The 13,463-nt window shown below is 47.1% G+C and overlaps 2 protein-coding genes across 10 annotated transcripts in view; one reads left to right on the top strand and one right to left on the bottom strand.

The window, feature by feature from the left end:
• Positions 1 to 13,463, bottom strand: part of Ptpn5 (protein tyrosine phosphatase, non-receptor type 5) — a 60,070-nt gene that overhangs the window by 38,246 nt on the left and 8,361 nt on the right. For 3 of the 7 annotated variants that reach the window (XM_087551712.1, XM_087551713.1, NM_001398605.1), the window contains 3 exon segments: positions 4,519 to 4,610; positions 1,499 to 1,658; positions 898 to 974 (listed from right to left, as the gene is read on the bottom strand). In XM_087551712.1, coding sequence (XP_087407838.1) covers positions 898 to 974; positions 1,499 to 1,578 — 157 coding nt within the window. In that variant the 5' untranslated portion in view covers positions 1,579 to 1,658; positions 4,519 to 4,610. 7 annotated transcript variants of the gene reach the window in all.
• The window catches only part of LOC147996806 (uncharacterized), a 51,181-nt gene that overhangs the window by 31,371 nt on the left and 6,347 nt on the right, over positions 1 to 13,463 (top strand). For 2 of the 3 annotated variants that reach the window (XM_087607290.1, XM_087607289.1), the window contains exon 2: positions 6,496 to 6,593. The exons of the other annotated variant lie outside the window; for it this stretch is intronic. In XM_087607290.1, coding sequence (XP_087463416.1) covers positions 6,496 to 6,593 — 98 coding nt within the window. The remainder of the gene's footprint in view (positions 1 to 6,495; positions 6,594 to 13,463) is intronic. 3 annotated transcript variants of the gene reach the window in all.

The following is a 13,463-nucleotide window of genomic DNA, read 5'->3' on the forward strand; positions in this document are numbered from 1 at the left end:
CGCCACTTCAGAGTCATATCTGTTTCTTTTCAACGCCAGTCTTAAATGTCACATGAAGACTGTGTTTCAGAGCTTCTTACCTTGCGTGATCATGATGTTTCTCAGAAAAACCACAGGTTTGAGGCTTCGAAGTTAGAATTCGAAAGGCTAATTTTGAAACAAACATTTGGGCGGAGGATATGAAAACGTAGGCTGTGTGACAAAGGTATGGCAAGTTTTCATCGGTTTCGCCTGCCTTTATTTTCTAACATTGCCGCAACGGACAACTTGTTATGAGAAAAATAATTAAAACATATAAAAAGAAAATAAAACCACCTTTGCTGTCTTCTGTACTCCTTTTCTTCGAAAGTAGTTTATCTTGACCAGGGATCTGATCTCCAACTGGTGGGCCATGCTGCCACCCTGTGGGCACAGTACCCTGGCTGTCTCCATGGTGACAGCCACGACTGGGGTTCAAACGGACAGGCAGACTCACATCTGTGGTCACCTGCACTCCAGAGGCAGTTCTGATTCCTAACCAGGCTTCTCTGCAGGACTGACAGGCAGCTCTGCATGCTGCTTGGCCACCCTCAGCTCCGACCACATCATCTAGTTTAAAATGTTCTCTATCGCTCCTGAGGCCTTCGCTGACACATCACTGGTCAGCAGCTCTCTTTCCATGCCAGGCTCCCTGGCCTGCTCTCTTCCTTTCTACCTCTAAGCACGTCTTCAGCTGTCTGCTCTTCCTCCCAGAGGAGACAGAACTGCCCAAAATGACACTAAGTCAGAAAGAAACCCAGAGTGTGAGCAACAAATCCCCATCTAGAGAGAGATCTTGAAACAGCAAGTTCACAGCCAAGTGGTACCCTCTTCCCCAAGTCTGAGTTCTTGAGCCATAGGAGCGCAGAGGACACTTACCCAACAGCCTCTTACTACAGCACATGTCCAGGGTCCCTCCCTTGGAGTCATCAGCAGCCTGGCTCTCTTTCTCACTCCTGCAATGGGAGGGAAATCGTCAGGGGAAGTTGGTGGTCCACCATTGAGCCCCAGTCTTTAGCAAAGATAAAAAACTGCCTCCCTCAGTATTCCTTTGATACTTCACCTCATCAGAGGGACCCAAGGGAAAGAACAGACTTTCTGGTCAAGCTGTAGAAGAGGGGCAGGGTTTCACAAGTGCCTCCTGTATAATATCACCACCACCACCACCACCACTACCACCACCACCACCACAACCACCACCACCACCACCACCAGCACACCACCATTACCACCACCATCACCACCACCACTACCACCACCACCACCATCACCATCATCACCACCACCATTACCACTACCACCTCCTCTTCCACAAAAGATAGGTTCACCTTTTAGAGACTCTGAAACAGAGTCCTCACCATAACCCCAGGAAATGCTGTTCATCAAACAAAGCTTAACAGATTATGTGACTTGCCCAAGGCCTCATCAGAGTGAAGCTGGGTTTGAAGTTACTTGAAGAACTCCAAGCTAATGCTCTTACCACTGTGCCATTCTGTCTCCTGATTCCTTTGTTAGTGATGATGATGACGACGACAACGACGATGATGATGATGTGCACATTTGACTGCTAAAGTAGGGGCCAGGGGAATTGGGGTTGAGAAGTCTCTGAATCCTGAACTTGCTTTACTATAAGAGCACCCCTAGATAGAAGATACCCTGAGTCAGTGGACGATGATGTGAGGCAGAAAGATAACCAAGGTATCTGGATGGGGACCCACAAGTGACTCACACCTGCTTTCACACCCCAGCCACATTCAGAATAGCTCAGCTCTGCATGCATGCAGTGGACTCTATAAATAAGCTTCCTAGAAAATGACTAATTTCATAGTCAGAAAAGCAGAAAGAGTAGCACCCAACACTGTGGAGCAAAACGGAGCAAGGTTTGGTTCTGCCCTGTGCTGGACTCCAGCCCCTACCCCTTTAGAGCATGTCTAGGCTATGGCAGGAAGTTGGGTCAGCTTTCCAAAAACAAGATGGTCCATTCACACAGCATGGAGAAGCCTTGTCTCTGTATTTGCCTTTCTCTTTGCCCACCAGGAGCAGAAATAGCAGCATGGGATGGATTGCTGTGAGCAACCCTTTCCTCTTCCACCTCTATCCGTTGGGCAGCATTTGCAAAAACTCGCCTGTGTCACCTCACTCAGTGGCTTCCCACTGTGGCGCCTAGAAGCAGAGAGCCCGAGAGATGATGGGGTGCCTTCAGCATGCATTTGCTGAGCAAGACCTCTGGCAGCCCACTGCAGTGCTGAGCGAGCCAGGGCCCTTCCCATCTGACCAAAGAGCTGGAGGTGCTAACGTGATTGTGTCATGACATCCGCTCGTTAACTGATGACTGCAAATAGGTTCCACTCGAGGGGAGAGTTCCACTCAAGTTTGTGGGAGGAGGAAGTGTCCTCCAAAGGGAAGGCTGAAGCTACCTCTTAAAGCATATCTCTATGTAGATGACAGGCTGCCAGTGTGAGGACTTGGCAGTACAGATGTTTTACTTGGGACACAGACTGCAAGGAGTCTGGTGAGAAGAGTGAGAGAGCAGGTGAGACTTCCCTCAGAAGTCATGAGCCCTGCCTCTTGGATGGGGAGTCCTTCTTGCATGTGGCTGTGTGGCTTCCTTGTACTGAGAAGTAGTAGCACAAGACTCCCAGAGCCAGCCTGGGTTCAGAAAGTCTGCAGCAGGACCGGGTGGAGCTAGCAGTATAGATGTAAGGAAGGATTCAGCAGGTGGCATCTGGCCATAGAGTCTGCATAGCATAGAATTGAATGTTTATTTAGATTGTTTGCTATGCAGCCCAGGTTGGTCTTGAACTCCCGATCTTCCTACCTCTGCCCTTGAATGGTGGGACTGCAGGCATGTGCTACCACACCTGGATGAAACCCATCACTGTATACTGAATAAACTCACGCCATCTAATTCCAGCATTACCTAGTTACAGCATGTTTTTACTCCCCAAAGGAAACCCCACGTATCTATTAAGGAGACATATTCCATCCCCTAAGCCTCTGGAAACCTCTGATTTTATTTGTGTTTCCAGGGCCAATTCTGGATGTTTCATGGAAGTAGAATCATACATGGAGACTTCCATGTTTTGTCCCTTTCACTTAGCATAATGTCTTCAGGGTGCATCCAAGCTGCTAACCATTACCAGCCAGTACTTTATTATTTTTTATGGGTGAATAACTTCCCACTGTATGGACAGAGAACATTTCATTGTCCACTAAGCTGATGGACATGTGGACTGGCACTGCCTTTTGGCTTTTGTAAATGGTGCTACTATGACCAGTGCTGCTATTATCCTCACACACTTACGACTTTGGGCCATCACTTCCCTGTCCTGGGCCTGGTCCTCATCTGTAAGATGGTCACATGCAAAGCTTCTCACAGCCTGGATATCATCATCATCACCTTTAACTGTCTCTTCATGTCTGTGTCCATAATTACATAGTTACACACCCATCCTGAACCACTTGCCCAACTTCTAGCAGCCCATGGCTGATGTTGCTGACACAAATAGCTGCGTTGAGTTGGAGGAAATTAAAAGGACAATTGTTCAAGGACAATGGGGAGTGCATTTGTTTGTACTACTCCTCTGCCTAGGTGTAGGTGGGTGGGTGCTATGGAGGGCATCCTGGAATAGGTGCTGTCTTTGTGCAGTGCTTATGAAGGGAAAGAGAACATACTTGGTGAGGCAGGCAGAGGAGCCTGAGCTCGCACCCATCTTAGGTGATATGGGGGACATGGGAGGAGGAAACTTAGCTGGGAGGGACCATGATACCCAAGTGTGAACTTGGGGGAATCAAAACAGACTTGTGCTTTACCATGGACTTCCTGCTTGCTCCCTCAGACCTCTCAGCATGCCTCCTCATAACCACAAAGTTCTTTGCTCTCTCAAGATCTTATCCCCCATTTCTGTTTGCCAAATGGAACTGTTCTCACTTCTGTGCCCAGGTTCGCACTGTTCCTCAACCTGCAATGTTCTTTCCAGCTTCTGCCACATCCTACTCTTCCTGTGTATTCTTCTCAGTCATCACCTTTTTCATAGAGTGTTTCACAATTTCCTGGGAAGAATCAAACCCTCCAGGCTTCCCCATACCCGCCTCATGCTTTTCTTGTTGCTTACTTTGTTTTGATGCTTAGTGATTTATACACCTACTTCCCCATCCACTTCAGTGATGTGGGAGCGTCCTTCTCCCCTCCACCCTTAAGGCATTCCAGACACCCAGTCTTGTTCCTGAGCCTTTGATGGACTTTAAAGGTCAAAAATAGGGTAGTGTCCAGTTCCCAGGTGGCTTTGGGGTTTAGCTAGAGCTTCTCAACATGGAGGAGAATGGCTAGGTAGACCACCATGCAGGCCTGTTATCAGCAAGGTTAGCATGCAGGGGCAGAGGATAGTTCATCTTGATGGAAAGAAATGGTCAGGCTGGTCACATTGTGCAAATGAGTCACTAGTCACAGAATATGCAGGTTCAGTGCTCTCCAGGGACCACACACAAATACTCACTCACCTAATTCCCTCAAACTTCATTCCCAAGGTATCCAGGTGGGGAAAGGTGCCATCTGGGGCCAGGACTGGGAGTTTTCCTCAGCAAAAAGCAAACTGTAGACGTAAAGAAAAAGTGGCCAGCTTCAGAACATCAAGTTGGGGGAAACTGAGGCACAGAGAAGCAACTCAGGTTACACAGTGTTTGCAGGTAGTTCACCAAATCCTGGCTTACCTACCCCTTCACCTAGTGCCCTGCCAGCCTCTTTTCACAGGAAGGATCCCTGAAGTGGAACTCAGTGGCCCATCATGCCTGTGTCATGCCCCAAGGCTCCTAATAAGAATCTTTACCATCTGGGTTATAAAGTGCTTCTGTTGTTGGCAGCCAACAAGCCCAGAATGATGCGTGCAGCAAACTTAGGGAACAGACAGGCTGTGCTCCCAGGACTCCCAATGCCTACCTAGTTCATGCTATTTCCATCCCACCAAGCTGCCTACCCTCCTGGCCCTTCTGTTCACTGTCCAGCCATCTGTGCCCTCGTCTGAGCGGACCATGAACTTGAGAGTGCTCTGAATCTCAAAGAAGGGGCCTGGCTGTTCTCTGGTGGAGATACTCAAACGAATGACTCCCTTTCCATCCTGCTCTGTGGGTAGCATTATGCGACTACCTGAGACCCAAGGAAGGGAGGATGGGAGGGGCTGAACAAGTCAAGCTAAGGGACTTAGCAACCCAGCTTTGTATCTTTTGAGTGAGTCTGACACAGGGACTGCCCATCCATTTCTTCAACGTGTGTTTACTGCAAACAGCTACGGTGTGCAAACCATACAAATGCAATGGGCCATAAGCATCTTTTGCAAGTAGGGAAAAAGCCAGGCCAGTGAAGGGGTAATGTCTGATAGGAAATGTTCAGAGTGCCCTTGAGTACTATCAAGGACCAAACAAGGTAGAGGAGTCATAAGGTTGATGGAGGAGTGGGAGTGTATGGCTGTGGGGTGGAAGTGCTGTCCAGGTAGAGGGAGGGCCTGTGGAGTGGAGTGCAGAAACGGCTATCAGTCTGACAGGTGTCAGAAGGGAGGGTGGAGTGGGGCAGGATGATTTGTTGAGATGGGAACTGGTGCTGTTTCCTCCTCATTTTCCTTCTCCTCCTTCTTGCTTCCAGAGAGGCAAGGCAGACATGTCCTAGTTACCTGGGGAAGGTTTGGTCATAGATCCCAAAGCCATGCTCCTTGAAAAGCTGTCCTTTATGATTTTGTGTCTTGGGGAAGGTGGGGACCCTTAAGATGGAATCTCCTGGACAAGGAGGTGGGTAATGAGGATGTGGAGAGCCGTCTTCAGGCCAAGAAAGATGACACTGCCATCCCCTACCCAGCGTGTGTATGGGTGGACATGCACTGTGTGTTGGGGTGGGTATTATCCTCTCTTTCTACCATGTGGGTTCCATGTATCAAACTCAGGTTGTCAGGTCTGGTAGCAAGCGCCCTTATTTGCTAAGCCATCTCACTGGCCCCTAAGTTCTAACTTACTCTTTAGTTCCCCAGGGGCTATCATGCCACCTAATACAACAGCAGATGCCCAGAAAACCTGCAAGTGACCAACAAAGATACAATGCAGAGAAAAATGGTGGTGGTGGTGAAGGCAATTGTGTAAACAATGCTAATACATGAAAAAGGGCCAGCGTGTGCTTCTGAAAGGATACAAGACCCTGAATGCTGCCTAGCTGCCTGGTGTAGCTCCACCATGAATGGGATATCCAAGGACTATGCCCATCTTTGGAGACAATGGAAAAGTGTTGTCAAGCCTGCAGGTGTCTGTGGTTTGGCCCAGTGACTCTTCTTGCTTCCCACTATGGTTAGACAGGTTCAGCAGACATACAGAGGTTCTCTGCTGGCCTTGGCTACCACACAGGAACTGAGCAATAGAGGCCAACTGTGTAAGCAATGTGGAGAGACATCACAGGCTCATGTACATGGCTAAGGCATCTTGTTCTGACCCCATCTTTAGGGTGAGGATCCATGAGACTCACTGTGACCCTGATCAGGATCTGTGGACACTGTTTACTCCATCCTGCTCTTCAAAATCTCTAACTTCTGTTTCTCACGGTAGGTTTATGTGGATGGAAATCAGGAGGAGGAGGTGCCCAGAGGAGGGAGGGAGATGGGTAGATTTAGTCTTGTTCTTTCACCGCTCCATGTACAGGGGGGGGAGTGGACAGTGACACAGTTCCGGGCACTATCCTGAGCACCATCCATGTGGGAGACCCTGCCCTCCCAACAGGACTAGAAGGAATTGACTGTTACTTCAATTTTCTAGAGAAGAAAGTGGAGATTTTTGTCGTATGAAGTGACCTGTCCAAAGCCAGCCATAGTGACAGATCTGCCCCTATTATCCACATTCTGCACCTTTCTTTCCCACCTTCCAGCCTTTGGAATAAACCACATTCAGAGACAGAATGGTGTCACACTCTAGCAGGCGCTGGGTGCTCTTGATGGAAGCCCTCCACACAGACAGATGAAGAAGCATGAGATAGTCCCTACTTTACAGAGGAGGATACTAAGGTTTGTGGGTACAGTGGTTCTCCTGGGTTTATAGCGCGAACCCATGAAGGAGCTAGAGAGTGATTCCTGTGCCTGCTTCCATCCCAGTCCTGTGGGGGAGTATTGGGTGGCTCCCTAATATCCTCCCTGGCAGCAGAAGGATTTGAGGGTGTGACTACCTGTTTCCCCAGGAGGCATGAGCCTGCCTTGGGAGACAGTTTGAGTGTGATAATGGCAACCATGTTCCATCAGTACATGAACAGGTCACGGGTCTTGAACCTACTAATTCTTGGCTATAGTTATAGGTGTGATGTGTTCTGAATCTTTTTTTTTTTTTTCGGAGCTGGGGACCGAACCCAGGGCCTTGAGCTTGCTAGGTAAGCACTCTACCACTGAGCTAAATCCCCAACCCCATGTGTTCTGAATTTTAAGAGCCTATAATGAAAATGAAAGGTGTAAAACAACAACACCCGGGCTGGAGAGATGGCTCAGTGGTTAAGAGCACTGACTGCTCTTCCAGAGGTCCTGAACCGCATGGTGGTTCACAACCATATGTAATGGGGTCTGATGCCCTCTTATGGTGTGTCTGAAGACAGCTATAGTGTACTCATATATGTAAAACAAATAAACAAATCTTAAAATAAAAGCCCTCCACTCAAAAAATGTTTGACAAATGGGCCTATCCCTATAGGTCAGGTTTCAACTTTGTGACATCAAGGTTAAAAGAGACAGATGGCAGAATGGCAGTGGCCCAGCAGAGGACACTCACAACACCACGAAGTCAGGCCAGGGAAGCTGGGTAAAGGTTGCTGGCCAGGTGTGGAGGGTAAAACAAGCTGAGCCAACCATTGGCAGAATCTGAGTCCAGCTGTGATAATTGGATGGTGCAAATCATCTGCATAGGTGGCTAGACCTATATGATTATGAACTGTGTGACAAGCAGGGACTCAAAGGGCAGGTGAAGGTCTTGAGGGTTCAAAGGACATCTGGTCTACCTGTGTTTTCTAAGGTTCTGAAAACATTCCATTGTGCTCCCCCACTCCCCAGGTACACAGTTTTAATTTGTGAGGAGAAAACAGGCAATCATGAGCATGAAGGTGTGATCACACCTCCTGTGGGGATGCTGATGCTTCCCCTACTTAGACTCTCACTCCATCTCTAATGCCTTGGAAATGCACCTTCCTCTCCCTCTGCTGGAAAAATCTCTTATCTGTCTGCCCGGGGAAACGCTAACTTTCACTGTAAGAGAAGTGGGACCTGTTTAAAAGGAAGGAAGGGCCCAGGAAGGTGAGGGTGGCAGATAGGATAGGGTAGTGGGGTATAAGAATAAAATAAAATGATGTCTATTTATGAAAATGCCATAATGAAATCCACTATACTGTGCTAATAAAATTAATTTAAAGACCCTGTTCAAATACTACCTCCTTAATAATTACTAATTCCCTCAGGGAACTTGGTATCCATTTTCCTGTTCTTATCCCTCTGTTCTGAGATCAATGCCCAGTTCTGCCACACTGGGAAGACTTGCACCCAGGACTATGGTGTGATCATCATGGCCTCCCTTTGCCTAGGGCTTACTGTGTGCTAGATCCCACTCCAAAAACAAACCTCCTTTCTCCTTTCTTACTCTAACCCCAAGTAGGAAACTCCCTTCTACCCACGTGCATGTAGTAGTGGCAGAGAGGGAGAATTATTTGCTCAAGATCACACTTGGCAACAGCAGAGGCAGGCTTTACACTGTTTGCTTCAACTCCAGATCCACGCTCTATTTGAATCACGAGGTTTATAGTTTAAGATATGGTTTTCCTGTTTCTCACACTTAACCTTTATTCATCCAATTGTTCAAAAAGTAGTTCTAAAAAATAAAAAAAATGAAAATGAAAGTGGGTTAGAGTTTGAGCGTTTACAAGTGGCTTATTAAAATTACCACAAAAGAGGCAAGTATGAACCCCTGATATTACTCTACAAATTAGGGCTCCCAATGGCTCTCTGATCTTGGCCAGAATGCCTGATTCCTTGATCTCTGTTTCCTCACCTGGTACACACTTAAGATTCAGAGGGTTATTGGGAAGATTAAGTGAATTTTGGGTCCTATTCAATGTTTTTACATGAGATGTATGTAAAATGTTCAGGATGTGATCCTAGAAGGTCCTAAAGATATCCACAGGTGAACAGTTTTCAAAGGCGATTGTACAAATGGCCAACAAATAATGGGAAACAAATCAACATCCTTAGCCAACAGGGAAATGCAAGTTGCAGCTAGAAGTTCCACCTCACTCTACTCAGAAAGTCTGTCTTCAGGGAACCAAACAGCAAACTCCAGAGAGGATACTGTTGTTGGGAATGTAAAGTTAATGCAGCCACTATAGATATCAGTAAAGAGTTTCCCAAAAAAGCTAAAAATGGAGCTTTTTTAGGATTTGGCTGTACCACTCGGGTATTTACCCAAAGAAATCTTAGTAAAGGATGGAGACCCCTGCACACCCAGTGTGCTGGCACTGTTTATAATACTCAGGCACAGACTCGATCCATCAGCAGCTGAATTGGGATAGAGAAAATGTAATATATGCACACTCTGGAGTCTTATTTGGTTGTAAAGAATGAATTTGTGTCATTTGGCAGAAGAAAGGTAGAACCAGAGAACATTATGTTAAACAAAGTTAGCCAGACTTAGAAAGACAAATATCACATCTTCTCTAATAGGTAGACTCCAGGTTAAAAAAAAAAAAGACATGAAAATAGGAATGAGATTAAATGGGAAGAGGAGGAGTGTCGGGGGAGAAGGGGCATGAGGACATGTTAGGGTCGGGCATGATTGAAATATGTTACACATGCATATGCATATATCATAATCACACCCATTGGTTTGTACAGATGCTGATTTTTAAGATGGGGAATACCAATTGTTATTATTTTGTGTGAGCTTCGGGTGTTCTCCAACAACTTCAGCCCCTTTCCTTCCATACAAGGTCTGTATAGATTCAAGATGAGTCCGGAGCCAATTCCCATGGTGTAAATGCTGCTACTATGGTTGATTTCAAGCTGTGAATGTGAGGGGTTTTGCTGCCAGCCTTGGAAGAGGTCCAGAGCTTTGTTGAGTTTCTTGTGCCTCAGTTTCCTTATCTGTGCTAAGTAAATCTAAGAATCTTAGAAGAGCATATAGCACACAGTACTCTGTGTTATCTATCAGTTCGGTTAAACGTTATCTGTCTGGTTTTAACAGGGATCCCATCCCCACCCTTGGCCTTCTGCCTTGACTGGCAGAGTTTCTGCCTTCTAGAACTGAAGCCTTGCCTTTTGTATAGCTCTCTGCTTTCCTCCTGGAATAGAATTTAGACTTCACGAATGCTGGCTTCACCTGGCCATACGTTGTTTTGTGCTTTTGGTCTTTCCCTGCCTCTGGTTTCACTTGGACTTCCCTGCTGCTGTTGCTGGCTGTGTCAGTGTTGTTGTGATTTGCTATGGAGAATCTTTGCTTCTGGAATATTTTATGTTCCTTCTTATGGGGTTTGGAAGCATTTAGGGAAGGGAAAGTGGGAAGATGGTCACCTCGAAGTCTCCCTCCACCTGTAGCTAGGAAACCACATATCCACATGGCTGTAGTTCCCATGATCCCATTCCGGCCTCTGAGTAGCCCTTCTGGGGTCATGCTTGGCTCGGCCTTCAGCAGTACATGTGGGGAAGATGAGGGATCTTCAGGGTTTGAAGGAGGAGTCAGATAAAAAGAGCCAGAGGCAAACCTAGGAAAGCCCCGACAGAAGCTAGGCTCAGGGACAGTTGTCTGGATTGATGCTCTTTTGAATGAACCGAGCATGAACCAGGAAAAAGGTCTAGAAAGGACTAGGAATGAAGGGTGAAAAGGGTCTGACCTCCTGAAACAAATTTAACAAAGACAAGTCAGGTGCTTGTGTGTGCCATGTGGTTCTTTGATGTTTTTAGACAAGCCTGAGGTGGGGGGGTGGGGGTCATGTCCTAGTCTGTTCTATTGCTGTGAAGAGACAACATGACCAAGGCAACTCAACTCATAAAAGAACACATTTAATTGGGGGCTTGTTTTCAGTTTTAGGTTAGCCCCTAATCATCATGGCATGAAGCAGATAGGCAAAGCAGTTTACAACCTGATCCACAGGCAGGAGAGAGGGAGGGAGGGAGGGAGGGAGAGAGAGAGAGAGAGAGAGAGAGAGAGAGAGAGAGAGAGAGAGAGAGAGAGAGAGAGAGAGAGAGAGAGAGACAGAGAGGCACAGAGACAGACACAGGCAGACACAGAGTGACAGACAACAGAGAAAAAGAGAGAATGAATATGGGTCTTGTGAACTTTTGAAACCTCAAATCCCACCCTCCAGCAGCACACTTCCTCCCACAAGGGCAAACCTAATCCTTCCAAACAGGTCACCAATTGGGGACTAAGAGGAGACATTCTCATTCAAACCACCACAGAGGGAGACAACCCCATCTATTTGTAGAAGCTAAAAGAGATGTAGGGATATTTACGAGACAAGACGTTCATTTTGGCCAATGGATAAGTTAGGATGGAGACTTGATTCTTTTACTGTGTTCTGGAAGCAACTGCATTCCTGGGACCCTGGGTGGTCTTCAACAGACATATCATGAGTTGACTCTCTCAAAACATGACACACTGGCAGTCTTGTGGTTCCCCTCTTTAAGTCAACCACAGTCCTTGGGGAAAAGGTTAGGCTCAGATGCTGGCATACTATGTCCTGTCACCTTCTCCCTACAGAGCCCTGAGCTGGTGTCTTAATCTCCCTCAGGCTCAGCAGAAGTGATGGGATGTGGTAAAAACTAGGCAGAGTCATGTGTACAGAAAATGCTAGGTAATCCTGAGATAGACATCCCCACTGTTGTTCCCATTGACCCAGCTCAAAGCGTCTTCTGCAGTCTACCCTGAAGTCATGGGAGACCCCCTTGCTTTATATAGTTGCTATCAGCTATGAGAGTCAGCCTCCCGTTGCCTTAGGCTCCACCAGGTAACCCTGCAGTTAAAGAGAAGGGCTCCCCAGACAACTCCTCTCTCCTCTGAAAGGCCCTGACTTGTTTCCAGACCCTCAGAGCCAGACCCAGAGCTCTGGAGAGGAACAGGTTAAAATAATTGAATTCGCTAAGTCCCCTTCCATGATGAAATGGGTATATCCCTAGTCATGTGTCTCCTGCTTCTCAGCTTCTCTGTCTCCTATTCTTGCTGTTTGGACAGACTCTCTGAGCGGTGGCCTCCCGATCTTTCTTCTAAGGCCTACCTTAGTGCGTGCCTCCTCCAGGAGTTCTCTCCAGTGAGGCTGCTGCGTGCAACCTAAGCTCTGAGTAAGTTCTTTCTTCAGTGCTTTGGTGGTCTGGGACCTGATGAAGAACTATACCCCATCCTAGAGCTGGTCCCTAGCTCACCTATCCATGATCAAACACACCAGAAGAGGGCACCAGATCTCATTACAGATGGTTGGGAGCCACCATGTGGTTGTTGGGAAGTGAACTCAGGACTTCTGGAAGAACAGCCAGTGATCTTAACCGCTGAACCATCTCTCCAGCCCCCGGTTGTGTCTTCTATGAGCTGCCTAGGCAAAGGAGGAGCAAGGGATGGATTTAATCCTGTATCCTCGAGTGTAGGGGGACAGAGAAGAGACAAAAGGTAATGCAATGGGCCCCCAGGGCTTTCCTGTACGCTCAGATTCAGGAGATGGGAAGGTGAGAAGTGAGAGAAGATGAAGGAAGAAATGAACAAGGAGGGACTAGGACTTAGCCTTCAACACAATTGGAAGACCATGCTTTAAGGCTTTCTGTGGATAGCTCCTGACTATGTAACCCCATCCTCAACAAAGGCTCCTCCTTGAAACCTTTGACGTTTATTCCTCTCGGCAAGTCCTTGACTGATCTCCCCCCCCAACCCCGTGGTTCCCTGAGCTACACAACTCTTCCTGGGTCATAAGTTCTAGGCTATGATTCTCATCTATGCTCAGAAATTAGACTTCTTTTTACTATTTTCTTTTATCAGCTTCAGGGAGCACTTTGGGATAATTTGCTGTTATTTTAATTTTTAATGTTTTACACGTGTGTGTGTGTGTGTGTGTGTGTGTGCGCGTGCGTGTGTGTGTGCGTGCATGCATGTGTGTGTGTGTGTGATTGCCATGATATGCTTGCAGAGGTCAGAGGACAACTTTTGGAGCCATTTTTCTTCTTCACTCATATGGGTTCCGGGTAGAGTCTTCAGGTCATCAGCCTTGGTGGCAAGCACCTTTACCCACTGAGCCATCTCACTGTCCCCCTCCCATTGTGATTCTTAAATTTGTGTTTTTATGTTTATTTATCTCTGTGGTCCTGAGGATTGAATCTAGCGTCTCTTAGATACTAGACAAGTACCCGCCACTAAGAGGATCCCCAGCTGTGTTTGTGCACACGCATCTGTATACACACCTATGTTTATACATA

Source organism: Rattus norvegicus, chromosome 1, assembly GCF_021556685.1.
Source record: "Rattus norvegicus strain SHRSP/BbbUtx chromosome 1, alternate assembly SHRSP_T2T, whole genome shotgun sequence".
In the NCBI taxonomy this organism is placed as follows: Eukaryota; Metazoa; Chordata; class Mammalia; order Rodentia; family Muridae; genus Rattus; species Rattus norvegicus.